This window comes from Callorhinus ursinus, unplaced genomic scaffold (assembly GCF_003265705.2).
Source record: "Callorhinus ursinus isolate GAN/ISIS: 27379988/994484 unplaced genomic scaffold, GSC_fseal_2.0 scaffold1, whole genome shotgun sequence".
Classification (NCBI taxonomy): domain Eukaryota; kingdom Metazoa; phylum Chordata; class Mammalia; order Carnivora; family Otariidae; genus Callorhinus; species Callorhinus ursinus.
The window spans coordinates 22,538,368-22,562,412 of record NW_027397063.1 but is presented as its reverse complement, the minus strand read 5'-3'; the positions used below and the strand labels follow the sequence as shown (position 1 = coordinate 22,562,412).

At 35.8% G+C, this 24,045-nt stretch overlaps 1 protein-coding gene across 18 annotated transcripts in view; it reads right to left on the bottom strand.

Annotated features, from left to right (window-relative positions):
• ROBO2 (roundabout guidance receptor 2) overlaps window positions 1–24,045 on the bottom strand; it is a 1,626,757-nt gene that overhangs the window by 41,389 nt on the left and 1,561,323 nt on the right. For 9 of the 18 annotated variants that reach the window (XM_073891929.1, XM_073891965.1, XM_073892002.1 and 6 more), the window contains 4 exons: window positions 15,492–15,534; window positions 13,932–14,059; window positions 8,247–8,528; window positions 2,761–2,917 (listed from right to left, as the gene is read on the bottom strand). In XM_073891929.1, coding sequence (XP_073748030.1) covers window positions 2,761–2,917; window positions 8,247–8,528; window positions 13,932–14,059; window positions 15,492–15,534 — 610 coding nt within the window. Of the gene's footprint in view, window positions 1–2,760; window positions 2,918–7,721; window positions 7,848–8,246; window positions 8,529–13,931; window positions 14,060–15,491; window positions 15,535–24,045 lie in introns of all 18 variants that reach the window. The other 9 variants (XM_073891915.1, XM_073891920.1, XM_073891943.1 and 6 more) reach the window with 3 other exon arrangements.

Below are 24,045 nucleotides of genomic sequence, written 5' to 3'. Positions count from 1 at the left end.
GAGAGAATGAGAGATAGAGAGCACGAGAGGGAAGAGGGTCAGAGAGAGAAGCAGACTCCCTGCTGAGCAGGGAGCCCGATGTGGAACTAATCCCGGGACTCCAGGATCATGACCTGAGCCGAAGGCAGTCGCTTAACCAACTGAGCCACCCAGGCGCCCAAATAAATAAAATCTTAAAAAAAATGAAATGCAGATTCCTAAGCCCTGTAATCATCTTTTCTTACAGAATACACATCTCTGGTTTTTCTTCAACAGACTTCATGTGGCACAGGCACATTTACATTATTAATATGTTTTACATAAGATCATGTGCAAAATGTAGCATTTTTAAAAAGTCAGAGAAAAGAGGGTGTGCTTGTAATTTCCTATCTCGAATGAGAACTTTTTAAAAAAGTAAAATAATAATGATATGCATATATGTGGGAATTATAATCCCCCAGAAGTAGGTGAAGACCTCTGGAGAAAAAGAAAGATGTCAAGAAGAAAATATAGAGTTATGTATGTGAATATATGTGTATGTGTGTATGAATATATATGCAGATATGCATATCTACCTATCATCTGTGTGTATAATGTATATATATATATATATATATAGTATATATGTAGAAGCATTACATAATTAAAAAAAAAGGTAAATGAGGTCTTTATAGAAGGAAGCAAATGTTGTGACATAGAAAGTTCCAGTAAAGAATATTAATCTGGAGGGGCACCTGAGTGGCTCATCAGTTCAGTGTCCTGCTCTTGACTGTGGCTCAGGTCATGATCTCAGGGTTGTGAGATCGAGCCCCATGTCGGGCCCAGCACTGGGCATGAAGCCTGCTTAAGATTCTCCTCTCTCCCTCTCCCTCTGCCCCTCCTCTCTTTCTCTCTCTCTCTCTCTCTCTCCCTCTCAAAAAAAAAAAAAAAATTAACTTGGAGACATCAAAGATAGCACTTGTTTAAAAAGAAAAGGAGATGGAGCCAAAAAAATTATGTGCATGTGCTCTTTACATAAAATAAGACAGAGATACAACTATTATTCAAATAAACTGAGGTGTCTTAACATCTAAAGATTTCAAAATTTAAAGAAACTTGGAAAAAGAAAAGCTGCCTTTATTATGTATTTTTCAGTTTCATTCAAAAGTGGTGGTGACCCAGAAATTGTGAGGAAGACAGAGCAATTAGAATTATGAAAATACTTTGATAATTTTTTAGACCTATGAATACTGACTCATGGATCACGTTGAGTCAGTTGAGTTTCATGTCTCAATAAAATAATGTTGTAGATTTACATCTATAGTGTGATAATGTGCCCACACACACATAGATGTAAAGTAATAGGGTATCTAGAAAGGTATAAAGAAATATAAAAAGTTCCTCTGAACCTAATAATACCTCATATATTAATTAATTGAATTTAAATAAAAAATAAGTTATTATTAATATGTTAAATAAAAAATGTATACAAGTGTATCTAGAGTGATTAACTTTGGGAAGTGGAAGAGGGGACAAAAGTTAGAGGGAAACTTATCTGTGATATGTTTATTTTTATTTCTTTTTTAAGATTTTATTTATTTATTTCACAGAGAGAAACACAGCGAGAGAGAGAACACAAACAGGGGGAGTGGGAGAAGGAAAAACAGGCTCCCCATGGAGCAGGGAGCCCGATGTGGGACTTGATCCCAGATCCCTGGGATCACGACCTGAGCCAAAGGCAGACGCTTAAACTGACTGAGCCACCCAGGCGCCCCTATATTGTTTTTTTTTAAAAAAGAAAATATATTTAACTTGTGTAATTTACCACTAATTAGAAATACAAAAATAAAATGAACTATGGCCTGAAATAAAACAACAGAACCCTGTTATATAGTTGCAATGGTCAATATTTCGTGACAAAGCAGATGCAATATATGTTTCTTACAAACAACAGCAGCAGGGAACCCTATAGTCTGTTTATCTATATTGCAATCCTGTGTGTGTGCATGTGGCCAGACACAGAATAAAATATCTAGGAAGTAAAAAAAAAAAAAAAGAATTATTAAAATAGAAAAAAAAAAGACTGAGTATGTTTCTCTTCATTTGCTGTTTTTTTTTAATTAGAAAATAAAAAGTATCAATGTGTTTCTGCTTTAAAGTCAATTAACATGTTAACAGAGGAACACGAACTCGAGATATTTGGGAACGAATAAGGAGACCAGTCACATTTAAACGCCCTTGACGGAAATTTTCTAACTTAGAGAGGTTTTGTTACAGAATGTGCATTGGCCTGAACCTGTTTCATCGTTCCGGCCCCTACATTCCCATCACAGCTAATGATGAAAGTCCCCACAATTACACCATGGGATGGAACTCAACAGAGGGTGCTCACCTGCGGCCAGACACCAAGTCATTAGAAAACCATGAGAGATGATGAAGAAGGTTATTTTAATTTCCTTTTCAGCCCCGCTCAGGAGTGGCTCTTTAGTTCACGGAGCTGTGGGTACCCGCTTTCAAACTAACAAGCAATATTATAAATGGAGGCTGCATTATCATGATTGCAAATAATATAAGGCACTTGACAGCCGAGGATTCCAGGTTCTCAATATGTGCTGTGTTGTATTTATCAGCGAAAATACATAGACGGTGCAAACAACAAAAGGGGCACGGGGGGAGGGCAATGAATGGGCTGGGAAGGGGACAGGTAAAACAGTAAGAGAACACCAGATAAAGACAAAAAAGCACAAGAGAGAGAGAAGAGGAGAGCCCTGGGCATTTCATTGGTATGGAAAAGAGTTTTACCCATTTTCTTGCTGTTCCACTGAATAGTGTTCCAGCTCTGTACCAGGAAGGGGCTGGACTGGGGGAGGAGGTAGAGGAACATTGGCCCAGGTCGATCCATTGTTTTTCTGTGGTTTAGAAGAGTTTTTATTTTTCTTCTTTTTTCCACCTTTCCCACCTGAAAGTAATAATGCATTTATTCAGATACACCAAACATCAGTAGAAACAGAGTACATCAGATGGGAAGATGTATTTATGTTTTCAAAACACCACAATCAGTATATTACATTTGTTAAAAGCTATAAACAATGAGATGGTATAATCAGAAAAACGTTTTTATAAATCGCTCAAAATTATATATATATTTTTCCCAATGCATTAACTACAGTGATGAATAAACCAAAAACAGGGCTTCTGCAGCAAAAGCACACTGATTGATTTATTCACGTCTGCTGCCTCTACATTTTCATTGTTAGATGAAATAATGGGCCATAACAAATTCTTTCAAATGTCAGATTTTAGTGCGTTTATAATGCTCTTTTGCATAATCTCTCTCAGTGGAAAATGCAGTGTCTAAGGATACAGACGAAACTTTTCCATTAGAATTTACTCAATTTAATTAATCCAAGAGAGCACAGTTTTCTCTCAAAAGTGACTGATAAAAATCAACCAACTATAATCTGGATACTTGTAAATCTTTCACAATGATAAGTTTTATAGAATTTTAAACTAATGAATGGCAGATTATTTTTGCCTATAGTGAGAGTAGTTCCCAGATGTTTTAAGCATAACATTTCCTAAAATTCCAAAAAGAGCAGGATAATTAATGGAAATGCAGTGATCAGTTTCAGTACTATTGTTAATACCAATGAATTCATGCACAAAACACGAGCAAAAAATAATTTGGCAGATATGAGCCAAATCTGGAATTACTGGTGCTAATGAAATACAAAAATTAAATTCATCACTTGTACAGTGCCATACTTTTCACTCTTCCAAAATTTAGGTAAATCAAGTTTCTTCCTAAATGGACCACAGGTGATTGCAAGAATGAGCGCTTCTCCAACAGCATAACAAAGGATTTTGTTTCCATGGGACCCAAGCAGCTTCCTTCATTCCCATTATGGCCTGTAGTTATCTTTCCCCAAAATGGTATGGACCACTGGGACTTCATCTTTCTGGCACTGCAGGTTGTGTGCATCGAATACTTGCAGCAGGGCCATCCATAGAGATATTACTAGAAGTCTCATCTCCTTTCTTCTGCCAATTACTAATCTGCATCAGCCAACTCAGAAAATTATGTCATTTAGTAGTAACTTATTCGAGTGCCAGAAAGTGATGAAACTGCTCAACTGGACATAGACACTGTTGCCAAGTATGGAATTATGTCTGTCGTCTAGGTCATGTGCACATAAACACACATATTTAAAATAGACAGACAAAATGCTTCCACCCTTCCTTTCATTTCCCATCTGGCAGTAGGAGAGGTATTAAGAGAAAGAAGAGCAGGTATCTGCTCTTCTGCTTCAAGGATAAGAGCTTAAACTGGGTTTGAAGACTAGTTTCTCACTTACTTGGTAAGTTACTTGGTAGATATCCCTTCAATTTTCACACAGGTAAAACAGATATAAAGCTCCTATATCTTTGCAGTATTTTGAGGATTAAATGAGATAAAGCATGGAGAGGGCCCAGCTTGTACAGAAATCTCAATAAATGCCAGTCATTACTACTCTTTTCCATTTTCTCTATCTTAGAGCAAACATGGTTCTACCCATTTCTACAGCTTTGTCAAGCCAGACTTCTCCAACCCCAATGAGTATCCCAGAAATAGTCTGATTCTCGGAATAAAAATAATAAACCTGCTTGAAGAGAAGTCTATAACTTTTACGTTTAAGATAGATGAGCCTTAATCCTTTGTTTCCTGATCATTCATCAAAATCACAAACCAGGATCATATCTTTTGTGCAGTTTCAGAACTGTATTTCAATAATTAAAAGAGGAATGGGCTGGGCTGTATGTCCTTACTGGCTTTTCCTCTAGTTGTGCATCCTTTATTCCTTGTATAATTATAAGTGTACAGTGTTTTCTTCACTCTTCACTTTAAAAATGTTATATGATCACCACCAGAACTGAATGATACAAATAGGGAAGTTCTTACATCTCCCTAAATTAAATTCTGTAATATTAAACTCAGTTGGACTAAACTAAAAGGGAATAATCACTTCAATCTCACCTCCCAAAGAATGCTTTCTATCTCCAATTTAAGTAATATTGTATTCAAATGTAGATGAAGTAGTTAACAGATGAGAAAACAGGTTCTTTCTTAAATGTTATGTGTTCCATATTCACACAGTAAGAGGAAAAAAAAAATAATGCAGCAGCTTTACTAGAAATGACTATTTCTGGAGCTCTGAACCCAACTGTTGAAGTTCTTGTCGAAGGTCAAAAAAGGCATTATCAACTCTTCAAATATCAGATTTAAAAATGAATTGGGGAAACAAAGCTGATTCATAGATGGAATTTGTAAGTTTTTCCTCCAATGCCCACTTTCCCCTCTTTGGGAAATTTCTGCTCTGTCATTGTGGGGTGTCCTGGTAGGACTATGAATCGATATGCTTTGTCCTCTCTTAGCACTGACCTAAGAGGTGGGTCATGAGCATGGTGGTGGGCATACAACAGAAGTTAACAAAATAAAATGTTTATCTAAGATCTCTACCTTGAGCTAAATGAGCCACAGTCTGTTGTTGTTACTTGCAACCAAAGATCCCCAAGCATTTTAAGGGGAGAACTGCCTGCATTATGCTTTAAGGGAACATATTTTGAAGACTGGCAAATATATCTGACCCATTTCTCTTCAACTCAAAATATAAATATTTAAATTGACACTTATTTATGCTGAACAACTTCTATGTATAGAAAATTATAAAAATATCATTTTCAAGTTAGTTAAACACATACTGCATTTCAAAAAAATACTGGTGTGTAAAAATATTTCATTATCACTACTGATGTCATGCTACATATATGTATATATATAATTATGATTGCATATAGTTTTTGAGAGATCTGAGGTTTTTTTTTTTTTAGTGGTTGCATTTTCAACACACTGCTCAGAACTTATGCATGGAATAAATTATAAAAGCCTTTCAAAGAGGATGAGAAATTCCCTGAAATAATTCAGAAATGTCCAACTTTATTATTGTGATTATTTTAAATTGACTTCATTATTGTGCACAAATTAAGAAAATTTTATAATATATGATTAGATATCCATTGGGCAGTTCAATCTTAAGTTTAAGTCTTAGAAAAAAAATCTATGATTATAAAAATGAAGCAAATTTCTGATATTAAACTCAATTGGACTAAACTAAAAGGGAATAATCACTTCACTCTCACCTCCTAAAGAATGCTTTCTATTACCAATTTAAGTAATTTTGTATTCAAATGTAGATGAAGTAGTTAATATAATTCATAGATATATATAAATGTCAGTCAGGAGATTAATGGATTAAAAAAAGCAGTAAGCACTATTGTGAATCATGTTCTGCTTACAATTACTCAAAAGGTAACTTTTTAAAAAGTGCCAATCAACATATACAGAATACTTAATGAAGGATTCACAAAAGGTCTTATGTAATTCATGGCTTAAAATATATAGATTTTTAAAATATGTATATTGCTTGGGACTTTACATATCTTGAATGGAACAGGCCTAGGATACATTACTTTTTAATCATTCAGTACAACTGTGGGACTCATTATAAATAAATGACAGTATAAATAACATATAAGGTTATTCAAAATATCCCCCTATATTATTAAGCCAGTTTAAATTCATAACAGATGTTTAAAATTTTCTGGATTCTATAACATATCTAATTCTACCAATAGGTAAGAAGAGCAAATGGCTCATTTTGGAGGGAAGAGAGAGCATTAACATTTCAGACTGAAAGGGTTCTATCTCCTGAGGAAAAGCCATTTAATAAATGTTACCCTAATGATGTAGAAGAGTTAACTCTTTATAGCCTAGAAGCCTGTGACATATCACAATACACTATAATACTTTACTAAGAACTTGTAGGTCATAAAAACAAATGGCATATCATTAATATGAAAAAATAAGCAAATAAGGTCATGGAATCAATTAGAAATGTGCAGATCAAGTCATCAGTCACACGATGTACATGTTATGGTTGGAAGGTAGAGTGTGTCTACTACGACCTCCTTATTTTAGAGGTAAGGATCCTTGAGCCTGAAGGCTATCAGTGCTATTCATTATAATAGGCATATATTTCTGTCCAGTAAAAATCTGTCCTGATTATGTGCTATACAAAACCTACATTACAGATGGTAGGTTTGGCTGATATATCTCAAATATATATTAACATCTACAGCATAAAAGAATTATCCATATATAGATTATAATTTTTTTGGAAATTAAGTGTGAAGAATAATGTCTGATATTAGCATTCTTGGTTAGCATGGTAGCAGCACCTTACACTAAATATCATTCAATAGATAATAATATTTTGGAAAGATTGTCCAAAAATAGAAAGTCACATCCCTGGAATCCAATTATTGTGAAAAATGTCCCAAATCATTTGCATTTTAACTGAATTCATCATTTGCTGTCCATGTCATGGAGTTGACTTTCCTGTATGATCTTTTCCTTATAAAGTCCTCTTGGCTCTTAGGTAGGGCTCAAGGTGGATAAAACTCATCTGCTCTTTCCTAAATAATATTTAGGAAAATGACACTATTTCTCAGTAAATATGGTGCTGTACACTTAGTACATAAAGATTGACAGGGATTTTTATTCCCCCCTTCCCAAAGCACGATTTCATTAGAATAAACTGCTATTGTCATCTGAAAGATAAATGCCTGACAGTGAGTTGTGATTCAGTATTTCTTCACGGTTGTTAGGAACACAGGTCATATGCTGGTGACAAACAAATATTTCTCCTTACTGTGATGAGACCAACCTGAGAGACTGCCACTCCTCTCTGAGCTGTTGTGAGAGCTGGTGGTGCTGAAATCCTGTGACTGGTTGTGTGGCATTCTATTAGACAATCCCTCAGCCAATCGGTAGTCAGGGATGTAAAGTAAGGCTAAGGGTTAAAGGGCAGAGGTCATAGTGGCATCATGTGATTAGTTCACAGCACAAGCCCATGCAGAACATGCAGTTAGCGACTCAGAAGCAGATGTCGTGGGACAGTGGAGGAAAGTTCCGTCTCTCCTGCCTAATGGAAGTTGAGATGGATTACTGACCACTCTATTGAAAAAGAGCTAAAAGAATGGAACCGACTGGTGTTGGTGTGTGGTGGCAGTGACGGTGGCGGTGGCGGTGGGAGGGATTGCGCAAGGTACTGAATACATGCCGAGAATATTTTTTTCGCTTAGGTAGCGAACCTGGTAATGAGTCACTAAACTGAACAACAAATACTAATTTCTATCCCATGCACAAATGATATGAAAAGGACTCCTCGGGGTGTAAGACCCTGACTCACCATTGTTACCTTTGTTCTGATCAGGTAGAGAATATCCAAATCCCATCAGGTCTGTTTTTTGCTGAATGGAGCTTTTCCATTGTGGATCAGGCAGATCAACAGCCAATTCGTGAATGCTATTGGAATGCAAGATCTGTGTGGTGGCATATGGGGTGGCCTGTGTTATTTGGCTGGAACTGTTGTAAGTGGTTTTGGTCGTGAAGTCAATGCTGCTATAAATAGCTCCATCTGAGAGCATTGTTGCTGTTTTATCCCCTTGGCCTGGAACTGGCGGCAGCACATCTGTGGTGAACATAGGGAAATGAAACAATTTAATGATGCACAGGAAGCCCCAAACTATCAGGACTGAAGGTGAAAAATAAATGTGTCATGCCGCACGTTTGCATTTCAGCTGAGCTGGGCTTTATGAATCAATGAAGGGGAGATGATGTACAACCATGGTCAAGCTATCAGCCTCGGTGACAGGCAGGCCTACCACTCGTCCTTCACATCTCACTGCTTTAACGTGTCCCTTCCCCCATTTTCTTCAACCATGAATGAGATGTTTGGGATATTTCACTCCTGAAAAATGCTTTCAGTTGTGCATCCTGCTTTCAGGACCAATGAAACTGTTAGCTCCTTACAGACGAAATGATAAAAGTCAATCTACAAATGATGGCTTGAAAACATCTTTTTCCACTTTACCCCAAAAGATAGAGGAGAGAGCTGCTGAATAGATGCAAAATTTTCCAAAATTAGACTATACAAGCCAACTAGGAGATACATTTTTCTGAAGTTCCAGCTTGCTGTTTCTCTGATTTGATTTCACAGTTCCGGCATGGAGTGGAGCGGATGGTAGGAATTTTTTTTTTCTTGGGTAACAAAAGATAATTTTCATGAATAAGTCATTTTCACAATACAGCAGGATTTAACTATAGAAAAAGCAATCTGAGTGATCAGTGGGTTTAATTTATGCTACTAACTCTTAGAAGTGGAGAATTATAGTTTCAAGTAATAATACGGCAAGAGTAAAATTAAACCTTAGTAACAACACTGAATATCAATCAGTCCATTTATCTTTTGGTGTACTGAATTATCTTTACATGATGCTTTATAATTCAGAACTGCCACCTCCCTCCCGAGCTCTTATTTTTTTCCTTTTTTAGAAGAAAGATATTAGAATTAAAAAAAAAATACTGGTGTGCCTGGGTGGCTCGGTTGGTTAAGCACCCAACTCGTGATTTCAGCTCAGGTTATGATCTTGGGGTCGTGAGATTAAGACCCATGTCTGACTCCACACTCAACGGGGAGTCTGCTTGAGATTCTCTTTCCCTCTCCCTCTGCTTCCCTCCCTACCCCTGCTCATACTTGCTCTTTCTCTCTCTCTCTCTCTAAAATAAACAAATAAAATCTTTTAAAACCAGAACAACACTAAATGACATATTTTTAATCATGTAGAGTTAAAAGTGAATCTAATTATAGTATATATTCCTTAACGATCTATGTTCTGAAAGCCACACTTCATAGGACTTGAGATCATCAATGGTTTCTTCATTATAGGAAATTTTCAACTAGTTAAAGCACTGTAATATTAAGTAACAAACCAATTACTTTGCCCCCAAAACCAATTTATCATGACAAGAAAAAAGCAGAAAGTGAAAGTGAAACTTAGTCAAAATATTCTCAGACTTTTATGTTTGATGATACCCAATAGTACTTGAGATGAAGATTCTTATAAAAATATTAATTTTGCTTTTTACAAAAGCTAAAAAAATGTCTTCTTTAGCAACAGCAATAAGACATTTATAATCTATTTTGCACACTGCATAATTTAGATCTTTCTGAAGTCTGGAATTCCAACTCGCTTTGTAAGTAAGTGGATACATACTTTATTGAAGTAAATATTTTAAATGCATATCAGTGAAATTGTTAAAGATATTCAAATATATTTCACAAGCTTGTACAAGCAAGTACAATTATTTTTTCATTTCAGAATCCCATAACTACTTTTTTGGCCTTTTTAAAAAGCTTTTACCTATAAACTAATTAGGACATTTGATAATGAAAAAGTATACTTCATCCTTAAATGTCAATATCGTTTTCATTCTCAGAAACATTTAATATTTAGTAATATATCAAAATTATGAAAATAGATCCTTCACTCTGGGGAAATTTTCAGAGTTTTGTTTCTGCCACATCCACCATCTTTCATTGATACTATTAACCAGATAGACATGTTTCTCCAGCATGGGTCCCAACTTCCCAACACCTTGAACTTGAGACCTTCTAAAACTTTTGATTTAGATTGGGAGCCACTTTATCTGCAAGCTTTTGAAATGGTTGTGTGTTCAAATGTTTAGAACTGGAAAAAAGTAGTCCGAGGATCTAATCCTACAGAATGTTATCTGGCCACAGCTAAAGCTACAGTGCTAGAAATAGAATCTCTCTCTCTCTCTCTCCCTGCTGGATGAAATTAGCCAGCCTTCAAGTCTAAGTGCTTCTGTATTGACTTGGGGGCTGCATATTTCCTTCAACTATTATTGGCTCACTCTTACATTTTATGAAAATAAATTGAATTATATCCAAATGTTGAAATATTGGAAGATTATACATGAATATCTGGATGTGGGGGATCATCCTATAATATCAGATGGTTTGGAAGTCTGGCCCAGCCTTCCGCCGACAGAGTGGACCTGACTAGGTGCCGCTATCTTTAGGTAGGACCTTCCAGTTTCCACTTCTCACTGTCCACACCTACCTTTCCTTAGTGCTTTGGGCTGACTGGAACTTGTTAATATTTGAGTTTGAAACCTCTGAAGTACAGAAACCCCTCCCTCCAGGTGGACCTGCTCATGATTCATTTTGCAGGTTTCAGCACCTTAGTGATCCATGCACTTATTTCTTTTTGCCTGATATACTTGAATGAATGATTGTCTCCTGTATCATATCGTAAGATACTTAAGAACAGGAACATACATCTGGATTTCCATAATTCCTCACCTAGTGTTTTGCAGAGGGTAAGCACTCGCTGAATGGTTAAATGGATCTTTTATAGTTTGTATTGACAAAAGGCAGACTTATGCAATAATTAGTAACTTTATTATTCAAAATACTATTTTCATTACATTTAAACATGTGTTAGTATTCCATTCTTGAAAGGGCAATGTCAGTATCCACAATAATTCTTTAAGTGACCATAGTTATGCAGTCATACACGTGAATCCCACCTAGAGGATTGCAGAACAGTGTAGATAAAGGCACCAAGGCTTTAAAATGTGTTAGACATGCCTTCTACACCTAGATCTCAAGTTATTCATCTCGATAAACCTTAGTTTCTTGGCCTTTAAAATGTAAATATGATTGTTATCTATGTCACACATTTATTATGTCAATGAAATGAAACAAAATGTACAAAAAAGCCTACCTATTTCTGGTGCATAGTGAATGCTTATAATGCCTATCACAAAAGAAATACAGTAAATCTTGCAAAAACTTTGTCTTGGCCTGTATGTTCGCCTGTGAAATATTTTATATCATAAAAATGCGGAGGATATAGAAGAAAAACCTTGAAAATCTACAAACGTAACCTTTGGCTAAATTAGAGACATTTTAGATGTTAGTGTAGCCTGCTGGAAACTGAAAAAAACAAAAACAAAACAAAACGCTTTCTCCATCTTTAGGCATTCATTTCTTAATGTAAAGAGAATGGTGCACTAATCAAATACAAATACAACAAGTAAAAGAGGGATCTAATCCTTGATTAATAAAAGCCTTCAGAACAGAATTTCTTTTGACGAAATCATTCTGGATAGGGTAGAGAGGAGTGTTCTGCTCTCCTGGTGAGGAAATGCTCAGGTATAGAACCTACCCACGAAAAAGAAATAGCCTGTAATTGAAGGGCTCAGAGTTTGGCCACTAGGGAACGCAGTCACTTTCAGAGGTTCTGGACAAATAAGAATCCTAAACGGGGTGATTACAGAGGGCAAGCAAAAAGCTGAGGAGTCATGCAATGTACTTTTGTTTTCTCATTTACTATATTGATGCCTGTCGGCCACTACTTGTATGCCAAGCTTTGTGCTAAACCTGAATATGTAATCATCCATTTAATCCTCATTACATACCTATGACAGGGGAATGGTTATTTTCTGTATTTTATTTGGAGGTTGGGAGAGAGCTCCCTTCCTTCAACTTGGTATTGACAGAATGCAGACTTAAGCAATAATTAGTAGCTTTATTATTTGAAATACTATTTTAATTATATTCAAACATTCATTGGTATTCTATCCATAAAGAGAAAATGCCAGTATCCATGATTATTCTTCTAAGTCAGTATATTTATACACTCATGCCTGTGAAATCCACCACTGAGGCTTATAATAGGTTAGCTTAGCCCTGGGTCTCCTCCATTATTAATTCCACCCAGAGCTGTAGAAACCCTCTAGCAGATTCATCCACACTTTCATGGATTATAACACTACTCTCCTAATTAATCATCCCATTTTCTACTCGAACTCCATTCACCACCCGGCAGTAGTCTGGATGACTTAACTCTGTACTTAGATCCCAGTGTTGTCCTCTTACAAATCCATTGAGGCCTTCTGACTACCCTTTGGACAAAGTTTAAAGTCTGTGTGGCTTAGAAGGCCCTCTATTATCTGTCCCTCTGTATTTTTTTTTCCACCACTTCCGCTGCCTTGTACTTTATACTCATTAGGAAATTCATTCATTTCTCAAATAGGTCAATGTCTCTCTTCTTTCTAGACCTTAAAATACGGACATTTCTTCACGCACTTTTCGCACAATTCTGACTAATCTCTAGCTCTCCTTCAAATGTCAACTTAAATAACACTCCATTCATAGAACTTTCTTATTCCCAATAGGCAGCTTTTTCATGTCGGGTACCGGCAAAGCAGCTCCAGTCCATTTACTGCTTGCACAAGTTTCTGCCAATGGAAAACTCACATATTTCTGCCAAATTTAAACACTGGGACCACAGACTTCTCCAGCCCCATCTTTCTCTAAACCCATCATTCTCCTATCGAATGGATGAAAAGGTGGCAGTGGGGAGGCTGTAATTATTTATAGTAGGTCAAATTCTGTTTCTACAGAGAGAACCCTAGCACCAAATTTTGGAGACCTTATCATATCAGCAACTTAGCATCTTTTTGTTTTTCATTTGGGGTACCAGTTATCAACGGAAGAACTACATTTAAGTTCTCCTTCAACATGTCATATTTATTTAAAGGTCTACTCTCTATAACATACATCCTATGAGGATAAGGACCATCTCTCTTTATACTGGTATTTTATTTTTACTGTCTGCCATAATGCCAGGTACATAGGACATACTTAATAAATATGTGTTGAATGACATGTAGAGAACAGAAATGACTAGTCCAAAATCATAAGTCCTACTTAACAGCATAGTTTCTGATTTTACTAATCTTGCTCTAATAGTCCTAAACCTAAAATGTATCATGAATATTTGTCATCTTGGCTAGTAATGACTTCCTTAAAACTTAGTCTTACTCAAGGTAATATAGACACAGTGGTCTTATATAAAATATTTAGTGAACATACAGCACTGTTAGGACATGCGCTTTGGTAATTTTAATTGTGGAAGAAAATACTCCATAGTATGTATTTTTTAAAACATTGAAGAAAGCTAAGAAAACAGATAATAAAGTTTTGAATAGCACAACTTACCTCCACGTCCAAAATTCGCAATCTCATTTGGGCCACTGTTGCTGTTGTTTACCGGTAAGCTCGTGGCTGGCCATGAATCCGCAAGCCATGGATAACTGGGATCCCCAGCATTTAGAAGACCAGGGCGGCTGCAACAGAAGTTCAAAGGAAATCAACCCATGGAGCTCAGTGCGAGATTTGGACACCTGTCTCCTGCACTAAAATAGCTGAAAGAACTTAAGAAGATTTTAATTCACTTCAAATTAAAATGCGTAGGTTCTCAAGAATTAAGGAACGTCCACGGTTCATTAAGACTATATACAGTCTCTCATTGGAAGCAGAAGCATCCTGCCTGGGATGCTGCTGACATCCAAATGAATTCAGTTGTCTGCCCTGAAACTGGTGGGAATTGGTAACATAGCAGGATCCTGAAACAAGGTTTGGTGATAAATTGACACCTCAAGGGAACAATTGCTCAGAGTGACTGCTCAGTATCAGCCCTTTCCAGGACTTTGGGCTATTGCTTCCTCGATTCCTACAGCCCCCGTATTTATCTGTCCCCTGTAGGCTGTAACCCCTGTTATGAGCCCTTATGCTTGATTTAGAGGCAAAGAACTTGAGGGAAATTAATGAACAATATTTATATTGTTCCATCAATAGCACAATTCCAAATTCTCTAAATTGCAAGATATTAGGGGTATAATAAAGATTTTTAAGGTAATTAAAATTCACTGTGATCTGATCCAGCATGTGAGTATATAATCTATGAGAAAAACTTGCCTCACATAATATTGAATAAAGACTTTCCATTTTTGATATAAAGATGGGAATCCAATTCCTTTCCAGATTATTAGCATATTTACAAAGAAATAGCAACATCTATAATCATTGCACTTTATTTTTGCTAGACCGTTTCTATGAAATCCCTAAGAGAAACATGTGTTTCTATAGAAACTGCAATAAGAAGATCCAACTGCTTACTTGCTCCATGCACTAGCTCTCATTAGACTTAATCTCTTTTTGCTAAAATATTGATTAAATGGGAGATTGGAAGTTATTACCAGAGCCTAATTACAATCTCCATATTGGCAAAGGGGAAATAGATGAGGATATATGGGTTTGTTATCAGCTTTTATCAATTTCAATTGAGTAACCAAAGTTGTGGAATCCAGTCCTATCAATCTACAGCCTATTCATCATCCATGAATCATTTACTTTGTGATCGATTATGTGTAATTGTTCACTCACAGCAATTTAGTGAGAGCCAATAAGGAGCCTTAAACAACAGCAACTTCATTTGCTAATGTCTAATTAATGCAATAAACATTCTGCTAACAAATGAACACATTCCTTGTGATATTTACTACTAATTTCTTCAGGGGCATCTGGGAGATATGAAACATCTGGACTTGATTCCTCTAAGTGTACAACAGATAGATCATTAAACCTTGTGGTAAGCTATTTAATTCCTCCTAGAATTCTCAGACTTATAAGTGATCATTTATTACAATAATAGCCTCTTACTATAGTTTCCCCAGTCCTGCTTAAAAATAATAATAAAAAAGAATCTCCTTAGCATACCTCCCATTGCTCATTAGTCCTCCATCTCCTCTTTGAAATGTAACTGTTAAAAAAAAGAAAGACACACACACACACAAGTAGTCAATATTAATTACGATAAATACCAACTACATATTGGTCCTTAGTTTAGAGCTGAGGCCTCTGGGAATTTTAACAAAATATAATTAACATAATTGTACAGAGAATAAGAAGCAGTGGTTTGGCCCAGGGCAAAGCCATCATTTGCTCCAACTTTAATAAGACATTTAAAAATACCTTAAGCCAAATGTATGGTTAAGTCAAAAGGGCAATTTGTGTTTGGATATGGAAAACTGTTACAATTGGTATATATAGTGTCATTGGAAGATCAACATGCATTAATGGGGGATTATCAAATCATGACTTTTAATCTTAATATGTGGGTGTCCTAATCAGAAGGCACAACATAAAATGCACATAACAGAAATTGAAACAGAAGAGTTCAAACAGGTAATAACATCCTGCCAGTGAAAAAGAGAAACAGGTACTGATTGATGACATATTCCTCATCATCACAGATTCTTTTAGGGACACCGTTAATCAATATGAGTTGAACAACTACAATTACAATAGACATAAACTATAATTAATAGAGAATAACGTGTTGAGTGCTTTGTTTTATCATCCAACCTTCACAAAAAATGAAATTTTCAAATACCTGATACTAAACATAGTCAAATTGTATGTAATCATTGCAGAAACTTAAGGCCTTTATAAAACTCTGAACCTTATTAGTCACACCAACAAGCATTCCACAGAGCTCTACCTGGAGAAGCCCTCTCTTTGGACACTAAATTCCATTCCGCAAAGCTATCGACATAAAAACAATGGGTTTCAAGGATTGGCCAAAGAACATAAATACAGTGTGGATCCATCATTTCTTATCCAAAATCTTGGTAGCCAAATATATTTGGAATTCAACATGTTTCAGATCTCAGAAAGGTAACACAATGCATACTACAGAGAGGATCTAAGTCAGCAGCTCTATTCAAAGTTATTTAATGTGTTTGCAATAAAATATAAATATTCATGATTGGTAGGATGAAGTCTATAAATAGTTTCACATTAGCACGGATCAAATTTTGCCACTCGAGGTAACTAGAAGATCATGAAAAAATTTTTGGTGTTTAGAAGTTTATGGACTGCAAAACTGCAATTCTGACTAAAATGAATATAGATCAGAGAAACCAATTCCTGGGGATGAAGGAAAAAACTGCTGGTTACCAGAGGGGAGAAGGGCGGGGGGGAAGGGTAAAATAGGTGATGGGGATTGAAGAGCGCACTCGGTGTGATGAGCCCTGGGCGTTGTGTGGAAGTGTTGAACCACTATATTGTACACCTGAAACTAATATTATACTGTATGTTAACTAACTGGAATTTACATAAAAACTTGATACATAAAAATACTAAACAGAAACTTAAGAAAAAAAAAAACATTGCACAGATATGAATCCAACATGCCTTATCTTTGGAAAATACTGATTATATTTACAATGATTTCCTAATGAGTAAAAAATAGAGAAAAATAAAAGAATATTTTATGAATTGATTCATATTTTAAATAGGGATATATTCTTATTTAAAGTATACATATAATACTTTTTGATTTGAATAATCTCTCCGTAATTCATCTATTCCTCAAATTTTTGCTATGAAATATGATTGCTCTTTAAATTTTGTAAATTTCCAAATGCAGTTCCCCAGTCCCTTCCCGAAGGTCATTTAATGGTACATTTCTCACGACATCATAATTGGGTGATATGATCATGATTCCCAGGGTCTATCAGGAGGTAGTGCTTTGAGGAACATCTGGCTGGCACCTGAAGTATACTGCCTTCTCAATTTTTCAGGTACCATCTCAAATTCATTATAAAACAATCCTGACATATCCTTCGTATCTGTCCAGGACTGGCTATGAACAGTTCCTAGAGAAGACGAAAGAATACTGATCATTACTCTGCTTCCTGACAAGCTTGCCTAAGTGACGGGAATCAAGAATCAGCAGTGGTCCATTCCACATCGGGTCCCATTAATAACTGCTTTTAACAACAACAAAAGAAGATTTAATCTGAAACAATTAATGAAAAAAGTTGAGCACAGGAGCTATTAAATAAAGTCCTGATTAGGGAAAAAATATGCACACAAAATGTGAAAACAGTACAGTTAATTAGTTTTCCATCTGATGTGACTTTCTAGTTATGTGGTTTTTTAATGGACTATCAAGTGATTGTTTTACTCTACTAAAAGAGAGTTAAGATAATGTTGTGAATATCATTGTGAATATGCAAATAAGCAGGCACTGATGAGCTATACCTCCAAATGTGCTATTCAGAAGATATGTGGAAAGAAGCTAAGTATTTCTCCTAATTTAGATGCTCTTTTGTCCCCACCCGAACTTTCCGTTATTTCTAGAGCAGTAAGTGATATCAGAGGAGGACAACTGAAGCAGAGGCACGAAAATTAAGTTGCACTTAACTTTTACATACTAACCAATAGCACATTCTTCATAAAATGTAAATTTTAGGGGCACCTGGGTGGTTCAGTTGGTTAAGCATCTGACTCTTGGTTTTGGCTCAGGTCATGATCTCAGGGTCATGAAATCAAGCCCTGCATCAGGCTACACGCTCAGTGCGGAGTCCGCTTCAGATTCTCTCTCCCTCTCCTTCTGTCCCTCCTGCTTGTTCTGTCTCCTCTCTCTCTCTCTCTCTCTCTCTGGGGATTCATAGTGCCCAGATAGATAAGTTTTAAGTGAAATATGACTCCTGAGATGAGACCAATTAAAAAGCAAAGGAGGAGTGCCTGGAATGCTGGGTCTCCTTTGAAGTTTCTGAGCTGAAAACAACCAGATCCTTATTGCGGCTCAACGCTCTCACCTAGGGAATAAATGTTTAACTTAGATGAAAAACACTCTCACCTTATGGTCACATATTCATCATACCCTTAGCCTGCACGCACATCACGAACACCGCTTGCTTCAATTATGCATTGCCCCATATGTCTATGTCTTGATTATTAAAGCCTAACATTCCTTTCTATTTTTCTGCTCTTACTTGATGTATTGATAAGACCTGCAATTAAAGGGGAGACTGAGGCTGGCTCAGGACCTTTCATCACTAGAGCATCTGGTCCCCTTGCCCTCTCCTTTCTCCTATTTAGGTGTCTGGAGTAATCTTTTCATTTGCCGCCTCAGGGTTTGCTGGCCAAACCCAGCACTGTCCCTAAAATAAGTAAATAAATCTTTTTTTAAGGTGTAAAATTTAAACTTAGAAGGCAACACTCAAAATCTTATCAAACAGATAGGATCCAAATGACCATTAAGCACTTGAAAGGATGCTCCACATCACTAATTAGGGAAATAAAATCAAAAGTACAATGGATGCTACCTCATACCCATTAGGATGGCTACTATGCAAGACACAATAAATAACAAGTGTTGGCAAGGATGCAGAGAAATAGGAACGCTGGTGCACTACTGGTGGAATATAAAATGGTACAGCCATAGTGGAAAACAGTTAACAGTATGGTGGTTCTTCAAAAATTAAAAATATAAAATTACCATACGATCCAGCAATTCCACTTCTGGGTATATACCCAAACACATTGAAAGTCAGGTCTCAAAGAATTAAAGTAGCATTATTCACAATAGCCAAAACCTGGAAGCAATCCAAATATCCATAAATGGATGAATGGATAAGAAAAAATGTTGTATACACATACAATTCAGCTATATGAAAGAAGAGAATTCTGACATATGCTAAACTTGAGGACATCAAGCTAAGTGATGTGTCAGTCACAAAAGGCAAGTACTGTATGATTCCACTAATTCAAAGTAGATGGAGCAGTCAAAATCATAGAGACAGAAAGTAGAATGGTGGTTGCCAGGGGCTGGAGAAGGGGGGAGATGGGCGTTATTGTTTACAGGGTATAAAATTTCAATTTAGAAGATGAAAAGAGTCCTGGAGATGGATGGTGGTGATGATAGCACAACATTAGGAATGTATTTAATGACACCAATCTGTACACTTAAAAATAGTCAAGATAGTACATTTTATGTTATGTGCATTTTAACACAACAGAAAACTGGGAAAAAATATCATCAGGATTAATTTACAGATGTGTTAGAGTATGGACACTATGTTAAGGTTCATATTTACCAATTAAGAATTAATAGGACATACCCAGTTCTATTTGTGTTCCAATCATCAATAAAATCTGTTTTCCAATCTTTCTAGACTGCTTTTGACAAAATATTCCATAAAGACACTTATCTTTGCACCTATACATACCAACTACACAAAGGCAAAAATGAATAGTACATTATGTAAATACAAGACCAGCTTAAAATGGTCCATAGGCAGAATTTGGTATACACGAAAATTCTCCATTCTGTATGCTTCCATGACAAAAGAAAACCAAAAACCAAACTAATCAAACAAAAAACAACTCTTACCATAATAAGATTGATTCATTGTCTTTGTAAAACAAGGGGGAAAAAAGATGAATATTCAAGTTTCCCTTTTACCCCACACTCCAAACTTTTAGATCTGTTCCATTTTGAAAAGTAGACCAAAAGTAACCGAGTTGTATTAGACCATGAGATGAAGAGTAGACTAGGGATAAGGACAAGCAATTAGAATGAGTAAAACAGAAGTCATATACGGTGTTTTGATTAGCATTTTCTGTCCCTTCCACCCTTCCTTCCTTCCTTCCTTCCTTCCTTCCTTCCTTCCTTCCTTCCTTCCTTCCTCTTTCTTTCAGTCTTTCTTTTTGTGCAGCGAAAAAATAAATAAATTCCACAGCAAATTGAAAGCTGTTTGAGGTAGATTTCATTTCAAAGAAATGTTGAATTTTTTTAAATTTAAAAGCAAGAGGGATGGAAGGAGAAGTCGTTGGACAATTTTGCTCTTGTCATGATTTTTATAATCTCAGTGTAATAACTTTGTGCTTACCAGAGATAAATTTGAAAAAAGTGTGAATCTTTACCAGGAAGGAGTCCCTGCTAGTATCTAAAGTTAAGAACTTTCAGGGAACAACATATAGAAGTTTTGCCTAAAACTAACTGGATAGTGCCAAGGTATCTAAAAAGTTCTACAGATACCATAACCTTAAGTGTTTTAGAATTGCATTAACTACTTTGAATTTCTTGCAATATTTATAAAGGATATGAGGTGAAGAGGTTTTGCAAGTTTATATCATACAGAAAGTACCTCTACTATTATCTGACAGGATTAATCCTAATCTCATGCCTGTTAGAACTGAAGGGGAAGGGAAATATAGTGATGTGGTAAATTGACATTTTGAGGTAAGGAAGTTTTCAGAGTGCCTATCTCTAGTAGGCCACATTTTCCTACTCCAAATGGAAACTTTAATGTTGCCAGCCAAGCCTCATTCCCTTTCCTGAAAAACTATTTCTCAAATATGAATGTAGATTAATCCTCTTTTAATAAGCATTAAGTCAGCCCGGATAATCAGAGTATAAAAATTCCATCAAATCTTTTAGCTGTCTTTGGATAGTTTTGTCAAACAATTTATATTTCACCAATGGTTTTTAAAGCCTATGCAAGAAGTGGTTAGCACTTCATAATTTGCTCACTCATTAAATTGTTTATATTTACCGAGTTTCATAGAATCTGTTATTCTCAGAGGTAATACTCATATACTATCACTCATCCCTTTACAAGTGAAAATATATATACTGTCATTACAAAGTTGACAAATGAAAAATTGTGAATAGAAAAGAGAACAACATAAGTTTGAAAAGAGTTACGTCACCTCTGTGAGGATAAGAAAATGGATATACATGAACATGTATATTATATATATATATATATATAATAGAGCTACATAGTATCCTCATGAGAGCTCCATAATTTTTACCCAAACTTATGTTGTTCATTTATCTGTTCACCAACACTGTTATACATATGATCAAACATTTACTCTAGATTCAAAAATCACCTAATATTCTCTGTATTTTCTGCCCAAATCTTTTTATAATTCATTCGAGGCTACAACTCAGGTGGTGAATTATTCTAGCAGCCAGGAACCTCACATGTGGTGACAAGTAGACTGTTAGTGCTCAATGGAGAATTAGGTAAATAATGTTTGATGCTCAATTAAAGTATAAAATGATTTCACACAGAATATGAGATATAAGGACTTTGTCACAGCTGCCTTTCTTTGCACCATGTGCAAAGATGTGGCATGTGATTGTGTGTGAAGAATTTAAATAAAGGATAAATAGGAAAATAAATTGAATAAGAAGTTAGTGTGTAACATTGCCGTGGGGAAATCTCCACTATCTGCTGTGTAAAGAAGCAAAATAGGTTCAAGCCAAATTCTCCTCTCAGATCTTTTTTAAAAGATTTTATTTATTTACTTGAGAGAGAGCAAGCCAGAGAGAGAGCACAAGCAGGGGAGAGGGGCAGAGGGAGAGATAGAAGCAGACTCTCCACTGAGAAGGAAGCCCAATGTGGGGTTCTGTCCCAGGATCCTGGGATCATGACCTGAGCCAAAGGCAGGTGCTTAACCGACTGAGCCACCCAGGTGCGCCCCAGATCATTTAAATATATGTTCGCATTTGATTCTTGATAGTTGTTTTTATAATGTAAGGTGTCATTCCACTAGTGTCTTATGATAAATATGTTAAATCCTCTGATATATAAGAAAAATATCAATACTGAGTAGTACACATTTTTTTCCTCCTTCTAGACGTTTCAGAAATATTTTTTCCACATGACAGAGAACCAAAGACTAGTATAATAAAGTAAGTTATTGCCTGCACAGGATGAGTGGAAGGCATCTAGCTGAGAGTTAGAATCTCTAACCTGAAAGATATTTACATATCTTCCCACTAGTTAAAATCTTCCCTATTCTACCTCTAGTGGTTAAGAAGAGACTTGGAATGAAGTAGGAAAAAGGGAGAGCTGAAATCAAATTTTACCTGCATTACAATTCTACTTAGAGTCAGTCAAGCTTTATTAAAATGCATGTATATATGTAAATTGCATCAGATATATATCTATATCTTAATGTATGTAAATTGCATCAGCTGCTTAAGTATAATCTAAGATCAGAATTGGAGTTTGAAATAAATGAAGTATCTTATGTTATAAAATTAATCTAAATACTTACCTCAAAGTAGATTTTTTTGTTTATTTAGGAAAAAAAGTACCAATGCTTTCATGAATTAATAGTTTGGACACCACATAGACATTATCATGCAGTGAAAAAGTGAAAATATTAGTCTTTTTACTTTGTGAGTAAAATCATGTCTCCATGCTTATAAAATTTATAAAATTCCCACAGAATTTTTTATGAAAGCCAAAATATATATATAAATAGAGTATATTCTCTATAATTTTTATAACACAGTTCAAAGAAAGAAAAAAATAGCCCTGTGTGAAATCTTTGTGCTCTTAAATGGATCATTAGCTCATGCATGAAATATCAGAAATTTAAACCTATGATATATCCTCCACTAATCATTCCTATTTAAAAATCCCCCCCTTTTAAACTTGTATAAGCACAAGAACATGAAAATTTTAACAGGCGGAGGATAGGATATACATATAGGGAGATGTGTAAAAAATTTCACCAAGGCAGATATGCAATGCTAGGTACCTATGGTTTGGATTTTCATTTGCTTCTCACCTAGGAGACAACAGCAGTTTCTAGAAGGCAACTTACTAGTCGAAGGTGAATCCATTCTGAGAGCCAGCCATCTATCAATTAAGTATAAAGGTTTTGAAAGGCTGCTCTCTGGCTTGGCCTTATTCCAAAATATTTGAAGGGCATAGCACCTTCTGAGTTAGCAGTTCCTCTACAAGCAGATGGATATCAATCATGATGAGAAATGATAATAGGAAATGTACTGTTCTTGTTAAGCTCAAAGACCGACAGATATTTTCAAATTAAATGCATAGGCTTTGCAAAGAACTGCCATTAAAAAAAAAAAAGGAAAAGAAAAAGAAAAAAGAAATCTATCTGACATAATTTTACGAAAAGCATAAACCTACTAGTTATGAGAACTATGTTATTTATAGGAGTGAGAGAATGAATGTGGAGGATAAAAATGCAACACCTCAAATATGGATATCTTAGAATTTTGCATTGAAACTAGAGCAGTCAATCTTATACTATTTTCACTAAAATCAAGCAAAGGGATGAACACAAACTAGCTCATGAATTAAGTCAGTTCTTCCCTATGACTTACATGATTCATATGTATGTCATAGAGATGAACTGTAACACGGCGACTGATTAAACAGATGGGTTGATGACAATGTCTACAAGGAATGAAGGGAGAGGACTGGACTGCAGAACAAGAAGGTACATTAAAGTATGAATGTTCAAGACACTGACACTAGTTATTGCCTAGCATCCCTTAGTGGAAAGAATCTTTCCGTGATCTGGTGATACAGTAGTCAGATGACAAAGCACAAGGAGGAAGCCATCAGCAACCAATGAGACATGAGAAAGGCAGAATGACTGCAAGTCACAAAGCATGGAATCTCCTTTTCAATGGATACACTGT